The sequence below is a fragment of the Pinus tabuliformis genome, chromosome 8 (genome assembly GCF_031772625.1).
Source record: "Pinus tabuliformis cultivar Carrire ecotype Pingquan chromosome 8, CPIR1, whole genome shotgun sequence".
NCBI classification, from domain to species: Eukaryota; Viridiplantae; Streptophyta; class Pinopsida; order Pinales; family Pinaceae; genus Pinus; species Pinus tabuliformis.
This window is the reverse complement of record NC_142294.1, coordinates 957,721,730-957,748,543: the sequence shown is the minus strand read 5'-3', so window position 1 is coordinate 957,748,543 and position 26,814 is coordinate 957,721,730. Positions and strand designations below refer to the sequence as shown.

Sequence of the window (26,814 nt, the reverse complement as noted above, 5' to 3'; positions counted from 1 at the left end):
GATTATAACTTCTAGATGAGTGTTGTTATATGGTTCAATGATAAATCTATGTTTTTTTATGTTTTTTATATATAATTCATCATTCTACATGTTTTTGTTGACATATATGTATCAAAATATTAAAAATATATATATTATAAAAAAAACACTTCGGGATTCACTCACAAACCGGGAGCTTTTAAAAATGTCGCTCCCGCACCCGTTTTCACTCCCGCTCCCCGCTTTCGCTCCTGCTCCCAAGTAACACTGTCGCTACCCATTAGTTGCCATCTCTGCCAACAAAAAAGTCGAATTGCCTCCTCTCTCCTCTGCGCAGCACCAAGCTAGCCTACGCACTTCCTACTAGAGTTAGTAGATCAACTCCTCTCCGCTGCTGCTCAATAATAGAAAAACCAGACTTCTTGGTTGGAAGTCCTCTGAGGAAGAATTACCTCAACAGTGTCTCTCTTCTTCCTTCTGACATTTTTTTGCCCCAACAACTTCTAAAAAAAACTGTCACACCAGAAACCTCCTCTTCACTAAAGCTTTTGTGCTGCTCCCTTTGACACTAGAAAACTTCGATCTGGAAGTCTTACCTCTCTCTCGACTCACTCAGAGAAAGACCTTCCTCAAAAATTTTGCCCTCCTGTCCTGGACTGTGCAATCCCTCTGGGGATTCGATTTGCTACCTACGCAACACTTCGACCCTCCTTCTCTTCAACGTTGGGTTCTTCCGACTCTGCTCTATTGTTTCACCTGCAGCTCTGATACCATGTGAAAATTTGGAAGCCCAAATTTCTACTGCAGTGATTGATTGAGTTTCTTCTATTTGTTAATTACTAAACAAATTATTCACTGCTTCCTACAACAAATATCGAAACTAATACACTGCAGCCTTCACCAATTAAAATTATAAGCAGAAACAAGTAACTAAACAAGAAAGAAATACACAACACATTACACAATTATTTTTGGACAAATGTCCCCGAAAAACCCAATGTGGGAAAAACGGTGCAGCAGCTAAGGGTTTTTATTATTAAGCAGTAGTTTTCTAAATACAATCTCTGGATGCCTTGTTGGCTATCCAGTACAAAGAATATTTGTTCACAATACTCAAAAATATGTGTTTATAAGGTAGATAGTTGAGATCTTTTCCATCATTCAAACACATTCTAGAGTTGTTCCAAGGCAAAATTGACACTATTATTTTTAGACAATTGTCCCCGGAACATGTGGGAAAACTGGTGCACCAGTGAGGGTTTTTATTATTATGCTGGAGTGAAATTCTTAGTACAATCTATGGTTGCCCAACTGGCAATCCAAACAGCAAGAAAATCTAGGAAATATTATCTAAGGGAATTACCCTTCTTCCACAAGCAATCCCAACACAATTTCTCTTCAAAAACTCGTCCTCCTGAACCCTCTGCATTAATCTCTGCAGAGATCCTATGATGTCTAGCCTCTGAACTGCCTCTGATGAAATCGTTTTGCTTGTCTAAATCGCTTCTCCAGCACTCAAGACCCTCTGCCCGGCCTCTGGAACTCAAAATGAATTTATCTCCAGCGAAATCAAATCGCTTCTCTAAAGCAACCGCACAGTCCTTTTGGCTACCTCACTCGGAATAACTCGGCCCCTTGCTGTTGCCTCTTCGGATCTAGAAAACTTGCTCCGAATCACTGACTTTGCCCTTCACTGTCTCCGCTTCGATCTCTGGCCCTCCGGTAACTGCTGCTGCTTTCTAGAAATCGATGTACCAACGATATTGAATTGTTGGTGTATCTTCTCCAAGTGCCCATCGAGTTCCTCTTATAATCCACTGTTGGAGGACCAACAACCAAGATTAAATCTTGATCAACGACTAGGATCATCTTGGAGTCGATCCATGTGAGTTTCTAGATGATTTGCACCTTGACTTAATTAATTCTGATTAATTAACCATATTCCCTAAGTTTAGACTTAGGAAAATATTTAAAAATTAGGTAATAATCTAATTAAGTCATCTCTAGATGGAATTTCCAGAAACGATTTCTGGGTTTTCGAGATCTCATGTGTTCTAGCTGTTCCACCAAATTTTGTGACTAGAACACATCCGATACTACAAAAACTAACACTCCCTCTTAGCGAGGATTGTGTTCTCTCTCTAGTGTTGCACACCCTGTCTCTGTATCACCTTTGTCACGCTATTGATGTCTAGTTGCTGTTGCCCATCAAATCCTGTGCAACTCTAATGTTGCACCTGTGTTGCTGTTGACACTGCTATACTGCTGCCAACACTGCAACTCCCTCTCATCTGTTGCCGCTACAACTGAAAAGCATCCAAAATACTAAATCAATTATGTTCAGTGTGATGCATATGTCTCCCGAGTTCTGGCTGCTACTAGCATCTGCACTGTCACTAAAGAATCTGTGTTTCTATTGACTCTGTCACTGAGCCACCTGGTTTGTTGCCAACACTATACTGCGCTACTCAGCATCTGACTGCAACTATCACTCTAGTACTAACTACATCAACTGCCACTGATCCATCTTGCTACTGAATACTATGGGCCCCTGTATCCAGCTAATGATCCATGAGGTTGACTCCTCAAGGACCCTGCCCAAATTTGTAGTTCTTTAGAACTACAACTCCAAGTCACCCCACCTCACTCCTGGAGGTATGGCTGCCAACATCGCGAAGTCTTCCTCCAACCTGGAGGACAACTTGTCAATCTCAGCTGACGTTTCCTGTTGGTCCTGCTTCTCCGACTTGTCCTTCTTCCTGAGAGGACATTGCATGTTGTAGTGACCGAGTTCACCACATATGAAGAATTTGAACTTTGACTAGTCCTTCTTCTTCCTTCTTTGTTCCCCCTGCCCCTGATTGGGAACTGTTGCACACATTTTGTCAAAGTTCCAAGGAAGCGGAATTACCAAATTTTTTCAACAAGATCGGATCATCTATTAGCAGTTCATATGTCATTGTAAACCCATTTTGCAAGTTATTTAATGTAAATGATACTAGTAAGACTGTGAATGTGTGTAACAACCTAGGTAAGCCTATTATTTTGGTGAGAGTTTCATCCTAGAAGGTTTTTCGTCTAACTAATTCATTTGTGTTTCTTAACACAGATGATCAGCAGAGTTTTTCCCTCCAGCCTCACCCCAAAGCTAGGGTGGAATTCTTCGTCAAAGTCTTAGGTGAGTCCTAGTGTTCTAGTCGAGTCTTATGTAAAAGTGATTTGGGAATAATTTAAACTACTTGGCTAAATTATTTTATCACAAATCACTTGGTTTACTAGCTCATATTGTGTTGCAGATCGGGTATGTAATTTGAGGGTCTAAGCGAAATGTGTATTCCCCCTTTGAGGGTTGTAAATGTAACATTTTATGTAAATGAGTGTAGAAAAAATAATTAATCCCCTTATGTGTCCATTAATTAAATTTTCTGGCAAAATTAAATTAAAATCCTAAGCGAGAAATTTAATTAATTAGAGTCAAAATTAAAATGTCTTGAGAAATTAATTCTCCGAGCGAAAAATTCGTGGGTCTTAAAAGAATTAATTTTTAGAGGTCCTCCACCAAGGAAATATTGGATATTTCAAGAAAAATTGGACCCTTGGGCCTTAGTGGTTAAGTCAAAGTCAAATTTTTGAGGAAATTAGCTCAGAATAATTAATTTTGAGCCAACTAAAATGGAATTAAATGATAAATTCGAAAAATCCTCAAAAATAAAAATTCAACGGCTAAGATTAAAAGATGATCAAATATTTTTCCACAGTCGAGATTATTTTGACAAGGATCAAGGAAACTAGCTGTTATTTTTCACTTGGAGGATTTATCTATAAATTAGAGAGTCATTTGAGTCTCTAGCCGTTTGATTTATGGCTAAGAAATTGTTGTTGAAGCATTTTTGTAAACTATTGTCCCACCGGGAACTATTTTTTCTATCATAATAAAGACTTTGGGGTGCAACTCGAGGTGTACTTGTTCGTTGATTTGTGGTATGTACTGACTACGGGCTTCGTATGTTGTTCTTATATACGATTATTTTGAGATAAATACATAGTGTTTGCAGGTACTTCAGACCTTGGTCTCCAAGTTCACAAACTGTGGGCAAGATTCATTTTGCTTGGATCCTAAGTATTTATTTGGTGGATTAAATCTTCGCTAAGGCTATAGTGTGCATGGGGTTTCTGAAGCGTTTTTAGCTATTTATCAAAAGAAAAAGCCATAAAAATATTTTTCTCAAAAATTTTAATTTTCAAAATCCTTGTATATTTTGTAATTTTGTAAATATAATTTGTAAATTATTTTTTCTAACTTAGGTTTTGGGGTTTTAAGAATTTTTGTATATATTTTGGGTTTGGGTGTCTTATTTTCATTTTTGTAGGTTGAATCAAGAGACCAAGCTAAAGTAGAGCTAGATCTAGGCCCTTGAGGGTAAGATCTAAGTCTCTAGAAAATTTTGCAGGCTATCCACTGAAAATTTTGAAACAAAATTCAAATCTGGAAGAGATAATTTTTTGAAGTTATGGTTTCACTTTTCAAGCCGCTCGGGCCTAGATCCAACACCTCCTAGGGCCAACGTCTCCCCTCCTTGGCCTGCATTAGCCTAAAAAGCCTCAGCGTCAGCCTTTTCTACCCTTTTAGGGTAGGGCGTAAGCCCTGAGGGCCTCGACCTCCTTTCTTAGCCCCTGCACAGATGGTTTAAGGGAAAATTTGGCCTGGTTGTGGGCTTGAGGAGCCTTGGCCTCCCTTTGAGACCCTAGACGGCTGCCTTAGGGCAAGTCGTGGGCCCTTTAGCCCTAAAACCCTAGTTGTTTGCCTCTTTTACCCCAACGTCAAGCTTTCTGAGCCTCTCTCCCTCCAGCGTTGCCTCTTGGTGTCCTCCTCTTGCCTCTTTGACCCCCAATCTTCCCTCCTAGCCTCCTCCTTCCCCAACGATAGCCTTGGTAGGCCTAGCATTGGCCTTCCTTGGACTATTTTTCCCTAGCTTACCCTTGTTCCATCTCTGAAATTTTCAAGACTGATTCCTTGGTGATTTTGCAGGAGAAAGCTGTTCAAAAACTTGTGTTTACAGGTGCAAGATCATTGGAGAAATTTTATGCTATTTGGGCAAGTTTATCTTCAAGATCTTGGGCCTAGAGTTTGATCTCTAAACCCTTAGTTTGCCTCTGATTTATTACAACAGTGATAATAGTGATAATTAGGCCCTAAAATCACATATAGCTTGGTCAAAATCACTTAAAATCGCAAAATCTACATTTTCATGAATTTTGGCCACTTGGGCAACTTAGATCTAATTTTCTGTTCACTGGAATTTACTGCATAAATTATTAAATCAGTTCTGAATTTTCTGACCCATACTCTCTAAAAGCCCTAAAAATTGATTTTTTCAAGTTTGGCAAATTTTTCCTATTTTTGGGCATTTAGGGCATTGGTTGTGGCATCATTAGCTTGTTGATCTATTAGTTTATTTACTGTTGTAATAACTTGTTTCAGATCTGATATATCACTAAATACATCATCATAAAGTGGGCTAAACACATAAATTTACCTTTGCTGGTCATTAGAAAATTTTATGCTTCATATGTTGGGTAAAATCTATGATCTAAAGTAACTTTCTTGCTGCTGTCATAACACTAATAAAGTGCTGAAATTTTCTGAAGTTACTGCTGATTTGATTATTGAGATCTAACACGTGCTTGTCTCATTCTAAGCTTACAAAAATTTCTGAATTTTGCACTAAAAGCACTCCTACACTTAAGCTCTAAATCTTTGATCTTGTGGAATCTAATTGGCATCATTGTCTTTGACATTTAATTGTGCCACTGTTAAGGAATCATTGGATAATTGTCATAATCTTAAGAGCCCTCGATATCTTGGTTGTTTATCTTAAGCACTTGGCATCTTAAGTTTCATTGGTTATTTGGCATTTTCTAAGCATCTTGTGGAATATTGTTGAATATTGGCACTTGTGTTGGCATTATGATGAATGTGTTGCCCTTGACAGCAACTCACTTGTAACAGAACAAGTATATGGTAACTACATGAATCCGCAGGTCAGTTCAGAAGTGACAAAATGATGGTACAGATATAACAGAATGCATGACAGTTCAGAGGAATCGGTTCAGAAGAATGATAAAGGTGGAAGTTCAAGAACTAAACGCGGGTTCTGTTAAGCCAAGTCGTGTATGCATGCGAGTTCAGTGAAGAAAAGTAGTGTATGGCTTTTTCACCATGGTATTCTAAATACCATGGGTTCTTACCATGGTATTGGCCCATAGTAATGAGCGCGACAAAGAATATTGATCCCGTCAAAGAATACCATCGACATAAATATGGTTTTGACTCGAGGTATTCAAAAAGGCTAAAACTATATAAGGTGATGAAGATCAAAGTGTGTGTGTGCAAGTGATGGAAATCTTATGAAGAGTTAGATCAAAAGAAAATATGCATGTTATGGGTTTTTGATGCTTTGCTTGATCTAAACTAAGTATGCACCTGAGAGTTTGATGATGGATGAGATCCAATAGATCTGAAATAATTATGCACTAATGAATGAGAGCTGAAATGACTTCTCATTGTATGATCTACTCATGGATTGACAAGATCGAAGTCCTAACGCATGCTTCTATCTCTGAATATTATGATCTGGGTCTTTCTGAAGTTTTGAAGAGTTGCACAATTTTAGGTCAAAATTTGCAGATCTATACGCTGGTTGGTCTCGGGAAAAGCATGTATACACGTAGGTTGGCCTCTTCAAAGTAGCATATACAAAGTAAGGATTTTTGTTCATAAATGACTGATCAATCTGATCAATGTTGATGCTTCTTTGTTGTCTGTCAATGATGCCCTCATGATTGATTTGGGTTAAATGATAATGTCTGAAGTAGATCTAATGGAATGATGAAGTTGAATGCGGCTATGAATAGTGTGAGGATTACTTGCTGACTGTGATTGAAGATTAGATTCAGTTCTGTGATTGGTTCAAAGTGTTGCAATAGATCTGAGTATGACTCTGTATTCTTTTCAGAATTGCACTGGTCAAGTTTTCAGTTTTCAATATATCAAGATCTATACGCGGGTTTCTCTCCAAAAAAACGCATATGCATGCACACGGGTTGCCTTAAGTGAAGTAGCATATGCATTTTGGCATTTGAATGATCAGAACTGTAGTTGATTTTGTGTGTTGATGCAGTATTCTAGGTTCAGTTCTGTGTACTGGTTACAGTGATCTGACTGTTCCAGTTAATTGGTTGAATTTTGATTAAGTGTCGGTTGATTGGATTTTGAGAAATGGTTGATTTAGTTGTATTAGAAATTGATGATTGGGTGATTCAGTTCTGTCAAAAGGTTCAGTGATTGGTTGATTCAAAAATTGATGATTAGTTGATTCAGAAATTGATGTCAAAGATTAATGATTGGCTTTCAGTGATTAATTGATTCAGATGTAGATGACTGTGTTACAGTGATGAGTTACAGTTTGATTTTTGATATTGACCTTAAATGTTGACAATGGGTCCAGTCTGAAAATTTAATGAAACGTGGCCTACAAGTTATGATGTGTTGAAATAGGTGGATCTACTGTGAAAATTCATGAAATGAGGTCCATGGATGTTGTTGAGGGTTAGAGTCTTTAGTGAGGAAGTCGAAGCTTCCTGCTAGTAGTAGCTAGTGATCAGATCAGGGGGTTGGAGCTCCCTTCCAGTAGTAGCTGGAAAACGAGTGAAGGTTGTAGCCTTCTGCAAGTTGGTGTCTGCATATTGGTATAAATTTACGCCAATACAAGAACCAGGGGGTTGGAGCTCCCTTCTAGTAGGAGCTGGGGAAAACAAAGGAAGATTATAGCCTTCTACAGGTGGGTGCCTGTGTACTAGTATGAGTTTGCACCAGTACAAGATTGTAAACAACTTTTTCTTTATATTAAAAAGAAGACAAAGACGACAGCAACAGGTGGTTTTTTTCCCACATTAGGTTTCCACCTTAAATCCTGGTGTTCATGTGTGTTGCTTATGTGTGATGGTTTATTTTGTTCTTACAGCACATGGTTACTGTTTATCTAATGTTTAATAAAGTATTGATGCACTGGCTGAAGACCAACATATGATGAATTAATTGAATCATAAGTTCACTAGATATACGCTAGTTGTCTTAAGAATAGTCACGTACACACGCGGGTTCCTTTCAGTACAGTCACGTATAGAAATCTGAATTTGAAATGTAAAAAGTTATTGATTTGAAAATACTGATTCAATCCCCCTCTCAGTGTTTTTCCCAACAACTTGTATCTTTAAGCATTTGCCTTGTTTAAGATTGTTATCTCATCATTGTTAAGAACTCTTGCTATAAGAAAAATCACATTAAGTACTTAAATAACATAAACCAATCTTAACTCAAGATAAGTTCACTCAATCTATCTTGCATAAGCATTCTAGGATCTAGCCTGCATTAAGAACTTACCTCCTGGCATAAGCTAGGTTGATAGACTCTTAGGACAACCCTTTTCCAATTAGCTTGAAGGATTCAACTCTTTTTAGTGGTTAACACAGTGACCTTGCAGTGGTCAGAGCCACAGTCTTTGCAGCACCAGAGGCACTGAGTGGGTGGAACACAGGGGGGGTATCGTTAATCAGGCCATTGCCTGCTTCCCATTGGCTTTCATTTCACAACCTACTCTAAAGATTGTTTCTCAAAACAGTTAAGGAAGAGATTTCATTTAGATTAGGCATTTGATCTAAAATTTACCAACATTCTTGCATCACACCTAGCTCTTAGGAATTTCATATCATATAGGATAGTCTATCATATTAAGCAACGGGTGTCCATCTGGTTACTTGGTTTCAATTTATAATAAGCAAAAATTGTGACTCCATAAGGCGCCTCATACTTAAAATCTAATCTCATCATTATTCTTGTTAAATTCTACTGAGTAGTTAGGCCACTCATCTGTGTCTCCCAAATAAGTCGGTTCTCGACTTGTTTTCCTCCACCTCATTTCCATAGGCACTACCCCCAATAGCCTGATGTTGGGAGACAACTAGAATGGAGTGGGCAGGGATTAGAGTGATAACCACTGCCTTGAGCAGTTGTTGCGGTGCCTGTACAATCCGGGCGACAATAGGACTCTTTGATGCGAGGGCCACATTTTCCTTTACCACCTTCAATCCGCTGCTACTGTTGTCACTGATGGAGCTCTTTAACAGAGCATGCCTCAACTCTTCCTGCTGTCCCATTATGGTAGCTTGTCTCTACCCAATCTACTTTGGACAAAAACTTGCCACTCCTCAATGACATTATTCAGTGCCAATCTCACTAGCTCTGTTGGTTGAGGTGCTACCCCAACAGTTGCAACCTAGTCTCGGACCTCCTGAATCATGGTGAGGAAGGGATCTATGCCTTCCCCCTTCTGTATCCTGATGCATCTCAACTTTTCTTCCGAGAACATCTTCCGTTGCTCGGAAGTGCCCTAATATAGCGTAAAGAGAGCATCCCACATTTCTTTGGCTATATTAGGGTACTTCTCGTTGCCAGCCATGTGTGAGTCTGTATGGTCTCGGATTCCATTCGGGATCAACTGCTTCACCTTCGCCATTTCCTTCCTATATTATTTTAGTTGATCCGCTTCCTAGGGAATTGACACAACACTGTCTATGTAGAGCTTAAGGCCATATTCATCCAACAAGAAGGACATCATGGCCTTCTAGATGACATAGTTGGAAGAACCCTCCAACCTATCATGATCTCTAAGCCCTACTGTAGCCATCTCAAGAACTATCGAAAACCCTTGCTTTCCTTCTGCCTAGCTAATGCTCCGCTACTCACACTCCCTTCTGGAATGTGTAGATTTGCTAGCCACTACTGCCAATTTTCCTGGAAAAATTGAACTTCTGAGACTCGAAGTTCCCTAAGAGAAATTTTCCCTCTGTTGTGTGTGTTTTTCTCTTCCACCCAACGCTAGTTCTGCTGCTGCAAAACCCTCTGCGCCCAACCAGAAATCTGCTCAACAAAAATCTAGGGCTGCTCTCTCTAAGTGCTAGAATCACAATCCCGGGCAATTCGATTTTTTTGCACCCCTGCAGCTGAAAATCGAATTTTTTGCCCCAATGACTCGTCCTCTCTGTCAAGGAACTGCACTGCCTCAAGAATTTCAGCCTGCTTCTCCTACTGAAAAACGAAATTCTCCTCTCCGCTTCTGATCTTCCTGGTTGATCACTCATGCTCTGATGCCATGTGAAAATTTCAATACTGAAATCCTATTGCGATAACTCGAATTTATTTTTCTAATTGTTAATTATTTTAACAATTTATCTAGTATGACAAATATCAAAAAAATCACACTGCAACCTTCACAAATAAAATATTGCAGAAATAATAGTGAACACAATAAAATTGAAACCATCATTTTTGGACAATTGTCCCCGAAAAAACCCAATGTGGGAAAATCAATGCAACAGTGAGGGTTTTTATTATTATGCAGCAGTTAAATTTGAGTACAATGTATGGATGCCAAACTGGAAATCCAAAAAGCAAGAAAATCTGGGCAAAATTATCTGAGGCAATTACCCTTCTTCCATAAGCAATCCCGACACAACTTCTCTTTAGAAACTCGTCCTCCTGGACCCTCTGCACTACTCTGCGCAAACCCTATGACGTCTAGCCTTTGAATTGCCTCTGATGAAGTCGTTATCCCTATCTTTGCTGAGGAAATCGCTTCTCCGACACTCTCGACCCTCTGTCCGACCTCTGGAAGTAAAAACGAATTTGTCTCCAGCTAAATTGAATTGCTTCTCTGAAGCAACTGCGCAATCTTTTGTGCTGCCTCACTGGGAATAATTCGGCCCCTTGTTGTTGCCTCCCTAGATCTGGAAAAATTCCTCTGGATCACTGTCTATGCCCCTCACTGTCTTTGCTTCAATCTCTGGCTCTCCGAATGCTTTCTAGAAATTGATTTGCCAAGGAAATCAAACTATTGTTGTATCTTCTCCAAGTGTCCATCGACTTCCTCTTATAATCCACTGTTGGAGCACCAACGGCCAAGATTAAATCTTAATCAATGGCTAGGATCATATTGGAGTCGATCCGTGTGAGTTTATAGATGATTCGCACCTTGACTTACTTAATTATGATTAATTAACCATATTCCCTAAGTTTAGACTTAGGAAATATTTAAAAATCGGTTAGCAATCTACTTAAGTCGTCTCTAGGAGGAATTTCCATAAACGATTTTTGGGTTTTGGAGATCTCATGTATTCTAGCCTCTCCACCAAATTTCATGGCTAGAACACATCCAATGCTACAGGAACTAACAGCTAGCTTGTTGTTAAGCCTTTGGAGTTGGTTACGAATAGCTTGGTGTGATATCTTGCTAATTATTTTCATTGGATAGGATTTGCTATCGAAAGTGGATGCATCACTAGCTAGAGTTTACCTGCAAAGGGGAACCCTAACTTATGCAGCAGTTAAATTTGAGTACAATGTATGGATGCCCAACTGGAAATCCAAAAAGCAAGAAAATCTGGGCAAAATTATCTGAGGGAATTACCCTTCTTCCACAAGCAATCCCGACACAACTTCTCTTTAGAAACTCATCCTCCTAGACCCTCTGCACTACTCTACGCAAACCCTATGACGTCTAGCCTTTGAACTGCCTCTGATGAAGTCATTATCCCTATCTTTGCTGAGGAAATCGCTTCTCCGACACTCTGGACCCTCTGTTCGACCTCTGGAACTAAAAACGAATGTCTCCGGCTAAATTGAATTGCTTCTCTGAAGCAATTGTGCAGTCTTTTGTGCTGCCTCACAGGGAATAATTCGGCCCCTTGTTGTTGCCTCCCTAGATCTGAAAAAATTCCTCTGGATCATTGTCTATGCCCCTCACTATCTTTGCTTCAATCTCTGGCTCTCCAGCTGCTTTCTGGAAATCGATTTGCCAAGGAAATCGAACTATTGGCGTATCTTCTCCAAGTGTCCATCGACTTCCCCTTATAATCCACTATTGGAGCATCAACGGCCAAGATTAAATCTTAATCAATGGCTAGGATCATATTGGAGTCGATCCGTGTGAGTTTCTAGATGATTCGCACCTTGACTGACTTAATTATGATTAATTAACCATATTCCCTAAGTTTAGACTTAGGAAATATTTAAAAATCGGTTAACAATCTACTTAAGTCGTCTCTAGGAGGAATTTCCATAAACGATTTTTGGGTTTTGGAGATCTCATGTATTCTAGCCTCTCCACCAAATTTCGTGGCTAGAACACATCCAATGCTACAGGAACTAACAGCTAGCTTGTTGTTAAGCCTTTGGAGTTGGTTAGGAATAGCTTGGTGTAATATCTTGCTAATTATTTTCATTGGATAGGATTTGCTATTGAAAGTGGATGCATCACTAGCTAGAGTTTACCTGCAAAGGGGAACCCTAGCTTGTGATAAGCTTCACGAACTATCTTGTACCAACTTATGAGAATCTGTTGGTATGTAGTTGTAACTTCTTTCTTGCATATATATAAAGTGTGTTGATTTCCAAACTTTATGCACTTGCACATCTGGTTTTCAGCTTAAGCCTTACGTTCTCACGGTGATTGAGTAGTTTCTAGTGCTGGTTATGTAGGTTGATTTAACACAGCGGTAAGCATATTTGATTGAGTGATTTGACAAATATACATAAGCTAAGAGGGTAGATTTGTGGCTGTACCAAATATGTTGTTTATAAGTGGTTTTCAGATCTGTTGTATGTTGGGGATTGTGCCCTTAGGGCAGGAAACGTAGTTCCATTGAAATACATTTGTTGGGTGTTTATTTTCTTGGCATGCCTTATATATTTTGTTGGACTGAAGTGAAATATATACTGCTGTAATTTACATTTCAGATTCAACCATAAGGCTGAAATGTTTGGAAGGAATAAATCCAGGAAACCTCAAAGAATGAAATAAATGAGGTGAAGTTTTTGAATTTGCATTAGGCACAGATTCTTGAAATTTTCACAATTTTATTCTATAGTTCTTAAAGGTTTCTAGGAAGTCAGGATTTCATGTCTAACAAGTCGATAATTCAACAAGGAGAACATGTTTTGAGTTTTGATAAACCAGGAAAAGTGAATGAAGAATCTAAAGGTGTGGCCAGCAGACTTATAAGTGTTTGATCTCACGCATACCATGTAACAAAAAAGTTTCCTCGAGCGCAAAAAGGTAGCAATTACCCTCTATTATGAAGGCAATGACCAAAAATCTCAGCTAAACATGCATGAGGTATGTGAACTTTAGCTTTTAATTATAAAAACCACGTGGGTCAAATGAACAATAACATGCAATTTACTAGTATCCAAGTCAACCCTGGTCCCTCACAGCCAAACATGTGGATTTGAATGTCAATATCATACTTCTAATCATATATGTTCCCTATCTCTCTCCCATGCAAAGAAATTCAGATGAAATGTCAGATACCTGAGTCAAGCAAACAACATTGCTTGGCATTTCCAAAGAACCAGAATCTCCAGTAGCCATGCCAGAAAACAAAACAGGAACTCCAGGCAATGGTGTACTGACACTGCCACCTTGCAATACAAGTTTCTGCAGCATGACTGACAATCTATTAAGAATGTCATATTAAGTTAAAACAAAAATACAAGTTTCTGCAGCATGAGTGACAATCTATTAAGAATGTCATATTAAGTTTAAAACAATTTTGAAAGTATGGATGTGTTATGAGATGGCATTATTGCATGAAATCATTTCAGAATACAACTATAAGGAATACCTGGAAAGCTATATGCTGCTGCGCCTGTGCTAAGAAATTTCCTTGGTCTGGTTTTGATTGGTTGCTGCTACTTGAAAGAATAATACATTATAAACAATCAGGTACAGGTGAAAAGAGAAACCCTTTCACAAATGTAGTATGACATCTTGTGAATCTCTACCTGACTGTAGCACGACGAACAGTCAATGTTTTGTCACCCATTTTTAAACCATTAAGTGCAGCACAGGCAATGTCTGTTACAGCGGGATCCTGAAACATTATAAGTCATTAGTCTTGCAGGTATGTCAAACCAGAGAGATTCTCATGCAGATTATTGCAGATAATAAACTTGAAATAGAAACCAGAGAAAATAGCAATTTTGATAACCTATCACAAAAGCAGAAGAAACACACCTGGTATAGACAGAAACCATAACCTTTTGAGTTTCCAGTGTCTCTATCTTTAACGAGATCAAATCCACGTAAAGGCCTGCAAAATACTTTAGATACTTAATATACATCATGCAAACACACAAAGACATCATTACGCTACAAAGCTAAATAAAACCTGAACCACAAGAAGTACCCAAACCAGAGAACTGTATTGGCCAAAACTTGGATACCGGGCATCGTTTATTCAAGTCTATTTTTAGCACTAAGATCTTTTAGAACTCCTCATGTAAGAAAATCTTATTAAACTATCTGTCTATTTTAGGCTAGATCTATGAAAAAATGAGAATCTATTAAATACCTTACAGTATCCAAATCTTGAAATGACTTTGTATTATAAATATATGTTATTGTCTAACATACAGATATTGAAAAACAAAAGTTATTTACTCCCCCATGGTTAGTTCTTATGTGTGCACTTATCAATTGGTTTCATCACTTCATCAATATGGGCCAAGGACAAGTCGAGCAAAACGCAAAGTGAGACTCCAGTAGTTCTATTGGAGGTGATGAAGCAGTGACAGGACAAGAAAATTGCTAGAAAAGTTTTCTGTCCAAATTTGAGCAAAAATATTAGAACCCTGTCTTAGGCACACCTCCTGGATTTTTCCGAGCCTGCATCTCCATCCAGGTTGTCCATATCAGTGATTTGGTAATAGACAACTAGACTGCATTATTTCATAACAGCCAGGAAGTGATTCAGCTCAGGTCTTTTGACAAAGCATCCTTATCTGTAACTTTGCTTAAATTCTAAATTACTGGAAATGCTTCTAGAGGTCCCCAAAAACATCATTCCCTATCACACACAATGAAAGGGAAAAGAAAAGCCACCAAAATTTTGGGACGATTTCCATTCTTATGAAACAGCAATTCAGCATCCACAAGCACCAGTCACACATTTCAGCTCTTGCCCAAAACATTTTGCATTTTAGGTAAAAGCAAGGTTGCTTGGGAGCGGGAGCGGAAGCGGTGAGCAGCAGCGGAAGTGGGAGTGGGAGTGGAAGCGGGGAGCAGCAGCGGAAGCAGGAGCGGGGAGCGACATTTTCAAAAGCTCCTGGGTTGGCAGCCAATCGGGAGTGAATTTTACATAATATATAATTTTATATAATTTGATGCATATATGTCAACAAAAGCATGTAGAATGATGAATTAGTTATAAAAAGCATAAAAACTTGGATTAAACCATATAACATCAATCATCTAGTAGTTACAATCTTCATCAACCACAGGTCCACAAGTTACAAGTTTTGATTTATATAACATGTAAGGGTGCACAAAGCACATAACCAAAATAGCATAGAGTGCAATCCATCTCTGAGCCAAATATACATCAACAAACAAGCTCATGAGCAAAAAGTGGAAAATGTTAGTTTTTGTACCATCGGATGGTGTTCTAGTCTTGAAACTTTGTGGAGAGGCTAAAACACAACAGTGATCCAAAACCCAGAAATCGTTTCTGGAAATTCCACCCAAAGATAGCTCAATTAAATTAATTGACCATTATTTAAATTTTGCGTAAGTCTAACTTAAGAAAACTGGTTAATTAATATTAATTAATTGAAAAAGGTGAGAATTCTCTAGAAACTCACACAGATCGGCTTGGAGATGATCTCAACCATCGATTAAGTTTTAATCGTGGTCATTGGAGTCCCAACTGGAGATTAAAACAGGAGGTCAATTGGTAGATGGAGACCACACCAGTTGCAGATAATCAATGATCAAGGCAGTTTAATTTTCTAGTAACAGGTGATTCAACAAAGAAATGGAGCCAGTGGACGAGTAGTAGGTCGTAGAGGGGCAGCACAGAGATTTTCCGGAGGAGTTTCTAGTTCCGGAAGAGTCAGAAAAGGAGGCCAGAATTATTATTCAAGAGGTTGCGCAGTAGCCTCAAGAGGCAATTCGATTCATCCAAGAGGGGTCGATTCAGCTTCCAATGGCTGGGAAAATTTCCAGGAGGCCGAGAGAATCACTTCCAGAGGTAGCAATAGGCAGGATGTCATCTTCAGAGGTAGATTCCACCTAGTGCGTGTAGGCCTGAGCAGAGGCAATGCAGATGGGCCTGCCCAAGGGTTTGGAGAGCTAGTTTTTCAGGTTTAGTTTCTTGCGGAATTCCTTGACGAGGAGGGTAAATTCCCTTAGATATTTTTTCCAGCGTTTCTCTCAGATAGAAACATCAGTTTGGCATCGTTTTATTGTACTCAAAATTTATGCTACTGCATAATAATAAAACACCCAACTGCTGCACTGGTTTTCCCACATTCGGTTTTTTCCTGGGAGAATTGTCCAAAAAAAAGTGTCATTTTTATGTGTGTGCTAGCATTTCTCAGTTCCTATTTTTGCTTCCGCAGTATTTTTTGTGGTGAAGAAATTGGAGTGTGAAAAATTCATTATTTTGTCGTAAACAAAATACACTGCATAATTAATTTATCAGTTAGAAGAATTATTTTCAGTTGTTTCATTTCAAGGAATTTTCCACATGGTATCAGAGCATATTTGATAGACAGGAGGCTCAAATACAAAGAGGGAAAATTTTGTTGTTCAGAGGGAGTAGCAAGACAAAGTTTTCAAGGGTTGCAATGCTTAGCCAGGCAGTGGGAATTGTTGGACATGGTTCGATTTTCCAATTGCAGGTGGAAAGAAAGTTCAATTTATCCGGGGAAGCGATTCCAACAGCCAGAGGGAGCAGCAACTCAGTATTTTCGTAGAGTAGATTTCTTTTCTAGGCACAGAGGGTTTGCAGCGATTTGCTAGTGCAAATTCAATGTCAAGTGGAAGAGAAAGTGCACACACAGAGGGAGTTTCTCTCATAGGGTTTCTAGCTTCAGAAATCGAAAAGTTTTCAGTTGCAGCAAGTAGATTTTCTTACTCCAAGAAGGAGTGTGAATAGCAATTCTAGCAGCCAAGTAGGGGAAGGAGGGAGATTTCTACATCAGGACGAGTTTTTGCAGAAATGGCCACAGCAGAACTTAGAGATCAAGACAGATTGGATGGTGCATCCAACTATATCATTTGGAAGGCCAGGATTTCCTTTCTACTAAATGAGCATGGTCTAAAGACTTATGCAAATAATGTTGTGGCAAAACCAACAAACTAGCAGCAACCAGTGAATTTCAAAAAGGAAATGGCCAAGGCGAAGCAGATGATTCTCAATGGAGTTCAAGATCATATAGACACACATAGCAACCAAGAACACGACCAAGGAAATGTGGGATGCTCTCATAGGACTGTACCAAAATCCTTCCGAGCAGCGGAAGCAATGTTTTAAAACTCCAACTCCGACTCTGACTCGGCCGAGAGTCGACTCCGACTCGGTATCAACTTGGCTGCCTCGATTTCAATGACTCGGTCATTGTAAAAAATACATTAAATATTTATTTTTTATAAAAACACATAATTTTAAAGCTTTCATTCATGTTTCCAAACACACAACATTACAATATAGATAGAAGACAACATATGATCACAGTAGGCTCATGAATATATCCATTATATCAAAATGGTACCTAGTGCACTGTCCAATACATATATGATGATGATATAGAGATCAAAACAAAAACACATAACCAAGGAGGCTAGAAATGGCCTCTACAACAAAAGTTTGTGACCAATACTACTGGCTACTGCTAGAGTTGCCAACATCATCTAGCTCAGTGTTACTTGGGAGCGGGAGCAAAAGCGGGGAGCGGGAGTGAAAACAGGAGCAGGAGCAACATTTTTAGAAGCTCCCGGTTTGGGAGCGAATCCCGGAGTAGTTTGACAACCAATGTCACTAATATCAAGGTACATAGAGGGATTGGTGCTCTTGATTAAATACGAGTTCCATACCCTAATACATGACAAAATTCAATGGAAACATTGCAATCCCCCAATCCTGAAATCCTGAAAAACTGATGAGTCTGCTAGATTTTGAATGAAATCTAAAATTCTACTTTCTCCATATGAAATTCATTGAGGCCAGAACCACTCTCAAACATCCTGAGCCATTTCATGGTAATGTTAAAAATTTAAGTAAAAAGATGAAAATGAAGATTAAGGAGAATGTCACTTTTACTTTAAAAATTTAACATTACCATGAATAGCATATCAATACTAGGGATCAGAGTCAGACAGGGAAACCCATGAGTCGGATAGGGAAGCCCAGGGAGTCCCCAAAATGAAATTTAAAAAAAATGCCGCTGAATTGACTAGACCGACCACGGTTACCGAGCCAGCCGAGTCGTTAGCCAACTTGGCCTGCTCGGTAACAACCCGGCTAGCCGGTCCGGTTCAAAGGCCGAGTCGACCCGGTTGGGCTATGACTCGGACCAACTCGACCGAATCAGAGTCGAAATGGTCGGTTTTTAAAACAGTGAGCGGAAGATGTTCCTGAAGGAAAAGATGAGGAATGCTAGGATGCAGAAGGGTGAAGGCATTAACCCCTCTCTCACCAAACTTAAGAATATTGGGGATGAGCTTGCAGTTGTAGGAGAGACGCCTCCACCTACATAAATGGTGAGGTTTGCCCTCAACAGTGTCACCGAGGATTGGGAGAATTTCGTCCAAGGCATTTTGGGACGAGATACGTTGCCCGGGTGGGATCGAATGTGGATATATCTCTCACAAGAGGAGATGAGGTTAGCTCTAGTAAAGAGCTCCGTCAGCAGCAGTAGCCCCAAATGATCGAAGGATGTGAAGGAGGAAGACAATGTGGCCCTTAAATCGAAAGGGAAAGCAAAAGGTCCCAGATAGGGACAAGGCTCGCAGGGAGAGAGTAAGAAGAAGGAGGATTTGTCCAAGATCAGGTGATTTAGGTGTGGCAAGTTTGGCCACTACAGTACTCAAGTGTCCTCAAAGGAAAAAGGACAAGAAGGAGAAGCAGGATCAAGTGACAACTCCAGCAGAGATTGATAATCTTTCCTCTAGACTAGAGGAAGATTTTGCCATGTATGTAGCTTTACCTCTAGAAGAGAGGTGGGATGATATGGAGGTTTAATCCCAGAGTTGCACAAAGATTTGGGCAGGGTCCGTTGGGGTGAGTATCGGATGGTATTTCCTCATGGATCATTACCCTTGCTACAGGGGCCCACAATATTTAGTAGCAAGAGGATAAGTGTCAGTTGGTGCAGTCAGTTCTAGTGTGACAATTGCAGACTAGTTGTAATCAAATGTTGAGGAGCGCAGAGCAGTGTTGACTGTAATGCAAGAGGCACAATGCAGAATCAACAACAGCGCAGATTCCCCAGTGGACAGAGCAGACGATAGTAGCAATCAGAGACTCAAGAGACAGTCACAGGACAGACACAGTTGATTCAATTAGAGTATTTTGGATGCTTCTCAGTTGCAGCAATAGCAGCAATAGTGAGAGGGATGTTAGTTGGGTTGTAGTGCAGATGCAAAGTTGACCCTAGTATAGGTTGTACAGTGCAGTGTCAGCGACAACACAGATGTAGCATGGTTCAGCTACAGTCAGTAGCAAATGAATTAGAGTTAGTGCAGTGGTTGATGGACAGTGGCAGGAAGCTACAGTTTTCAAACATCAACAGCATCTATGGAAGGATGATGTAGAGACAGGGTGTTATAGCAGTAATGCAGTGCCAGAGAACACCTTCCTCATTAAGAGGGAGCGTTAGTTTTTGTAGCATCGGATGGTGTTCTAGTCTCAAAACTTTGTGGAGAGGTTAAAACACAGAAGTTTTCCAAAACCCAGAAATCATTTTTGGAAATTCCACCTAGATATGGATCAATTAAATTAATTGACCATCATTTAAATTTTTCCTAAGTCTAACTTAGGAAAATTGGTTAATTAATAGTAATTAATTGAGAAAGGTGAGAATTCTCTAGAAACTCACACGGATCGACTTGGAGATGATCTCAACCATCGATTAAGTTTTAATCATGGTCGTTGGAGTCCTAACAGGAGATTATAAGAGGAAGTCGATAGGTAGATGGAGAACACACCAGTTGCAGATACTCAGTGATCAAGGCAGTTCAATTTTCCAGTCGCAGGTGATTCAACATAGAAATCGAGCTAGTGGTCGAGTAGTAGGTGGCAAAGGGGCAACACAGAGTCAAAGAGGAGCCCGAAATTATTATTCAAGAGGTTGCATAGGGGTTTCACAGTAGCCTCAAGAGGCAACTCGATTCAGCCAGGAGGGGTCGATTAAGCTTCCAGTGGCCGGGAAAATTTCCAAGAGGTGGGAAAATCACTTCCAGAGGCAGCAATAAGCAGGACGTCATCTTCAGAGAGATTTTGTCTAGTGCGTGTAGGCTTGCGCAAACGGACCCGCATAAAGGCTTGGAGAGTCAATTTTTGAGGCTCAGTTTGTTGCAAGATTGCATGAGGAAGGTAAACTCCCTCAAATATTTTTGTCATTATTTCTCTCAAATAGAAACGTCGGTTTGGATTAATTTTATTGTACTCAGAATTTCTACTGCTACATAATAATAAAACCCTCAACTACTGCACCGGTTTTTCCACATTGGGTTTTTCGAGAACAATTTTCCAAAAATAATTGTGTCATTTTTATGTGTGTGCCAGCATTTCTCAGTTCCTATTTTTGCTTCCGCAGTATTTTTTATGGTGAAGAAATTGCAATGTGAATAATTCGTTATTTTCCATAGGTAGATTCAAGTGAGACAGGTGAGGTGGGTCAGGTAGAGATCGCAATAACATATATATATATTTTATTACTAGTACTTACCTAATCACTTTCATTCAAGAGTGAGCCATAAGCGTAGAAGGTAAAGACCAATTAGACCTGCCTATGTAGGGCACCCTAACTCATCCATCGTCGTCATTGCATTCACTTGAGGTAATAAGGATCCTCATTGTAGCGCCTATTCTCTTTAGTAAGAAGCGTAAGATAAGGGAAAAAGAAATGAAAAACCCTATCGGGAAGGACCCTATCGGGAAAGAAAGGCACTGAACCTGACGGAACACAGTTACTACTGAGCTGCTGAACCATAAGCACCTGTATAAGACAGGACAGTAGGAATCCCAACAGCACTACAAGCAGAGACAGCTTGCCTACCCCCTTACCAATGGTATTAACCCATTAGACATAGACATGAGGTAATTTTTTATAGGCTCACCCATCGGAGATAATTCCCCGTTACCAGTTGGACGTGACCAGCCGTAGATCCCCCGTGCCCAGGAATTAGGTGATGGTTATCCCACGTTTGTTACCTGTCCTGTTCTCATCCCCCATGCCAAAAGCTAAAGCGAAGAATAAGTCCCCTGAGCGTAAGCGAAGAAGCTAGAGAGGTTTTTTTTTATCCATTCTTTGAACAAGAGAAAGCCCAGAGCTAAAGATTGCATATTCAGATGACAAATTACTACAATGGCAAAGTGAAGCATAGAGATGCGAGTATAAATTGATAACTGGTCACGTACAAAAGGTCATGGGGGATTGAGCGCTTAGATTGAGCACTGAGCAGGGGTTCAAGCAATGAGACTTAAATGCTAAGCTGCACCTTTTTTGCTCATACTGCCGACTGGAAAAGACTAGCATCAACACCTGGATCACCTCTTGGATCGACTACCAGCATCGCCACCTGTAGACAACTGGGCACGTACAACTGGGTATCGGTAATGGTGTCTGCTGCAGGTTGAACCGATAGAACCAATATAAGTAAGAGCATTTCTTTCCACTTGTGTCCCCTTAGCTCTAGCGAATAAGCTCTTGTCTCCATTATTTGAATGCCGTTTCGTGCCTTAAGGTCTTAAGGTAAGTAAGTTACTAAGTCTCCATTCTTGTCATTTGACACTAGTTCCCTTCCTTTCCTTTCTCCCAGAGCCTGAAGCGAAGAAGATAAGTATGGTAACTAGGTATTAACATAGCTTTAGCTCGTCGCTAACGCTGTCGACTTCGACCCTTCCTTTTTATATTATTAGCTAGCGTGACAAATTGATAAACAACCAGTAATAGTTGTTGCCATAGAGCAGAGCCCCTCATTGCCAGAAGTAATTGACAGATATAGGGTCACCGATAGATAGAAGCCAGGAGATAGTCAGAACCCAGTTGGCATTGCCGAGAGATAGACGGGGAATTACTTTTCAGGGAGTACTTTGATTTGATCATTGTTGATAAACCCCTTCCCTTCTTGTCATAGTTCCCATCATAGCCAGTGTTGTACATTGCTGAGTCCCTTGGCGTAGTCCCTCCTAGTAAAAGTACCCACAGTCATATTGAGGATTCAACAGACATAAAATCAATACATCGCAATAATCTATCATATCGCGCATCTTTACGTTTACCTTTTCCATTAAAGAGGTGATCCTCCTTGCACTAGGAAGCGCAAGCCCCTCCGGGACCTTCCCATTCCCTATCCCATTCCCTAAATAAACAACCAGTGGAATCCATGTTTGTTTTGTTGTGGGACCGACCAGATTGAAAAACCTTTTCCACCATATTGGTGTTTTTCCCGCTCCGCTCTTCATTTTGAGGGGTTCGAGGAAGGAATCCAACATCATCGGGGCACATAAATGGATTTTCTTATTACTGAAATAGGCCCTTTAAGTTCGTTTCTCTACAATAACCAGGATTCCCTTGCCCCTTCATCATAGCGTATAGAGTATATGAAGGAAGGAACCCATGCCGCCATACGAGGATACAATGGCTAGACATACGTGTTGCTACAGTTAGTTAGGGAGTTTAATAGCAGTTAGTGGATGGGGCAGGGGGCGGGCCAATAAAAACTATGTACGGTGAATATTTACTATGTGCATGGATGGGACAGAGCTATTTGCTGTTATACCTTGCCAAGAGTGATTTACTAAAGCTCGTTATATATGATGCACCCGCTTAGAATCATACATACACTCATAGACAACCACCAGTCATTGACAGTTATCATTGCAGGTAGTCGATCCCAAGAGGCAACGCCTTCTTTTCTTTTTGTGAACCAATAGCCCATCCCCGCCCGTCATTGCCAGTCTGCCAATAGTTGATCCACTCGATGTTAGTATTCAATGAAGGAAGTGCCAGGTTTCAATGCCAGGTTTCGATGTCTTCTTTTCCATTTTGGAACCAATAAGGAGGTTGCTAATAGCCAGTGGTTGCCAATAAGGAGGAAGTGGGAAATGCTTGCCTGGAGAGATCTTGATTTAGGGCCCATATTCTTCGAGAGGGGTGGTCCAACGGACGGACGAATGACAGCTTGAGCATTGGCAGCCTTACTGATCAATACGGAACAGGAGTTATTACGGCTACTCATAGGGAGGGGCCTAATCTACAGGGGACTAATAAATGACTCAATGGGCCTAATCCATGGGGCTACTCCTACAGAGACACATAAAGGTACACATAGGGGTAGGTTACACAATGATGTTACCCGATGAAGTTACGTTATATGTTGAGGTTATATGAGGTTACACAATGAGGTTGCACATTTAGTACTCATTCAGATCCATTGAGTTAAACAGATTGGATTGGATTAGTCTGATGATGAGATGCTGGCCGGAAGGAGCGGACAGAGGAAAAACTAATTAGTCTTCTGAGAGAGGCGCACCGGCACTGATTGATTCAATTTATTCAATTGATTGATAACATAGTTTGAGGTGAGTAGGTCAAGGGCCAACAGACGGAAACAGCATACATCAGAGATGGTTTTGGCCAATGGATGGACAATTCACTTCTGGGTAACTTACAGAATCACAAATCTATGGGTAACTTACTGTTATGTCCTTCTCTCTTGGGTCAGTTTCGCTCCTTCCGTTGGCTCCACGTCACACTATGTTGTCCGTCGATTTAATGAATCCACCAAATGAATTGAAACTCATAATCGGTGACCACCTCCCTCACAAACATGCTCGGTTCATAAGTCAGGATCCGTCCGTCGTCCCACTAATATCGAAGACCTCCCTACCCCGGCATCTTAGTCCCGCCGGGTTTTTCAAAGAGTATCAAATGAAAATAACTAAAAGGTCCTTCCTTCTTCGACAATATGTGTCCTTCCTGTGTGGTATCCTCCTTCCATCCATCCTTACGCGTACTGGGCTCTCCTGGGTGACGGTGGAAGGCAGGCGTACTGAACGCGGGTATGGTAAGTGGTAATGTGATAAAGTGGGGATGGGGGAATGCGAACGGAATGGGGATTGACTGGGGAATGTAAGAATGGGAGACTGCGTATTGAACGGGGCTTGAACAAAAAAAACTTTGTATAACTGACTGAATCACAACTATGACGGATCCTTCCTTCTCTATCGGGTAAGTTTGTATCCTTCCGGAGCGCCCCACCAACCACATTGAATGCAGGTGCGGATTGAAAAGAAAGCGGGTATGCGGGAGAACGGGAGGGAGACTGGTATGCGGGCGGGATGCGGTATGCAAATGAATGGGGGAAAGCGTTTGTATCGGGGAATCTAGGGAATGCAGGTGAATCAGGGGAACGCCTTTCTTGAAAGATGAAGGGTCAGTAAGGTTGCATTATATATGTTATTATACAAGGGCTCATCAACTTCTCAAAACAGGTGAATCGTAAGTAATGATCGCCATGGATGGATCCATTCGAGGTACGTGTGTTCCATAGCATTAAGTGAGGTCGAGGTATGGCTGCTATGGGCTATGATTGGGAATGAGGGTATATTTTCCGGGTATTTTAAACGGGGGCTATCTATCGGCAACCATCAATCGGTACCTCCTGGGAATGATCGACTGGATCGACTGTTTCGCCTCTTGGGATTGAGTAAATAGAAACCTGGCATTGAAAGCGTGTAGTACTGGCATTGAGTACCGGCATCGACAGCATCGAGTAGCATCATTGAGTACCAGCAGCATGGACTCTCGACTTCCGGATCACCACCTGGATCAATATTTGAGTTTGTTGGCAGACCCCCTGAACCCCAGACTTTATAATAATAAATGCGTTCTACTGCCCTTTTTTGGTTGTTGACCGAGGCATGTGGTGAAGGTGATTCCGGTATGTGGGAACTTGGGGGCCATCTCCTCTGCCGTATGGCGATGGGGTACATCTCTATTGCATATGATAGGGCAGCACTTGGCTAAATAAATATCACGTCTGTGAACAACTTGTCTTAATCCCTTCTGGTGTTAATATGGGAACTCCCATAGTGCCATTCCCTGCACGAAGCCATTCACCCGCTCGCTGCACATAGACTCCATTCACTGAAGCCGCCGTTAAATAACTTCCTGCACAAAGCTGCCTTCTTGTAATTGCCTCTATGTTTGCTGTAATAATGCCACGTGCCCCCATGTTCCCACCGGAAGACTTTGAGCCAGGCTTGCTTACATATGAGCGAATCAATATTTAGCCATGTTACCAATATACCTTCTTTGTTTTAGTTAAACAGATTTCTTTTCTAAATGAATCTTCTTTTGATGCTGCTTGCCGTATCGGAGTGGAACAGGGGGAAGTGATCCTTAGCAAACATTTCCCAAACTCAACCATTCCAAGTTGCCAACAGACAAGAGAGAAGTTCACCACAGGAAGGATGCCCAAGAGATAAGTCCCCTCGTCACTGGCCCATAGAGAAGGACCACATCACTGGAGAGGAAGGATAAGTCTTCCATAACCACATACCCAATAGAGGGTAAGGCCCCCATCCACCGAACAACGAGAGAAGACTATCGCGATCCACCGAATGAGAATATTTCTTATGTTTCCCACGTTCCCATAGGCACAACTTGGTAAAACTAGACGACAAGGTCGGACGCTAAAACTAGTAAACAAGAAGGATCTCCCCCCCAAGTAAACTCCGACAGCAAGCCAGCATTGCCAGGATATGGAGCCAGCCCACTTGTGCTCATTTTAGTGCTACCAACTGTTCTACCCACCTAGACATACAGCCTGCCTCACTTACCCCACTTCGGATGGAAGAAGGGCTTACAATAAATAGAGGAGCCGTTGGACGGGTGGGCATACGGCACACAGGCTTCCATAACACTTGCTTGAGGAATCATAGTAGTAGCAGTGGCACTATTCCTCTCTTACTCTACCTACCTACTATGTGCAACCAGGCATAATACCTAAGCGTCAACCTTTCGCACTTAAGCAATATCTATGTTTCCCCGACCAACAAGTGAAAAGAGCTCTACCAACTTGACTTACCTTATTACTTGCCTTCCCTTCTAAGCGTGCCTTAGCGACTGGCTTATGAGAGAAAGCTATTCCAGCCTGGACTGGACTGGACCGAGTGGGTGGACAATCATGGCTTAAAGCTAGGGTCCAATTAGGAGGACTCTATATCATCTCGATACATAAAAAAAGGGATGGATGGAATGAATGAACAAGCGTTATATATGATGCACCTGAGGATCATCGCCATACACATGGTTTCATTCACGCTAGGAAGGGAATGCCAGTCAGGTAAGGCAGGTGGCTGATGCTTTATAGTGATTGATTGCCCACATCTACAGAGAGGGGCGGTCCAGTGGACAACAGACAACAGTGGCTGATGCCGGATAGTGATTGATTGATGGCCCATATATTTGAGGTGGGGTGGTCCAACGGACGGAGGACAACGGCCAACTACCAAGAGAATTATTTTATGCTGATGCTGCTGGCCGGTATGAGCGGCCAGAGGGGACGGATGATGTAGCCCCCCCAGCAGCGTGGAGTAGGTCATAGCACCCATTCCCCAAACTCACTTGCATTTACGGAACAAAGGGCCCCATATTACTTAGGGGCGGAGCCACTCACTATTCCGATGGTGAGGACCGGAGGGGCT

At 40.9% G+C, this 26,814-nt stretch overlaps 1 protein-coding gene across 7 annotated transcripts in view; it reads right to left on the bottom strand.

Moving 5' to 3' along the window:
* Positions 1 to 26,814, bottom strand: part of LOC149238645 (splicing factor U2af large subunit A-like) — a 463,993-nt gene that overhangs the window by 121,051 nt on the left and 316,128 nt on the right. For 5 of the 7 annotated variants that reach the window (XR_016246387.1, XM_089373125.1, XM_089373130.1 and 2 more), the window contains 4 exons: positions 14,112 to 14,187; positions 13,880 to 13,968; positions 13,720 to 13,789; positions 13,407 to 13,532 (listed from right to left, as the gene is read on the bottom strand). Coding sequence is in view for 6 of the 7 variants with exons in the window: in XM_089373125.1 (XP_089229251.1) it covers positions 13,407 to 13,532; positions 13,720 to 13,789; positions 13,880 to 13,968; positions 14,112 to 14,187 (361 nt within the window). In the remaining variant the exon portion in view is untranslated. The remainder of the gene's footprint in view (positions 1 to 13,406; positions 13,533 to 13,719; positions 13,790 to 13,879; positions 13,969 to 14,111; positions 14,188 to 26,814) is intronic. The other 2 variants (XM_089373126.1, XM_089373127.1) reach the window with 2 other exon arrangements.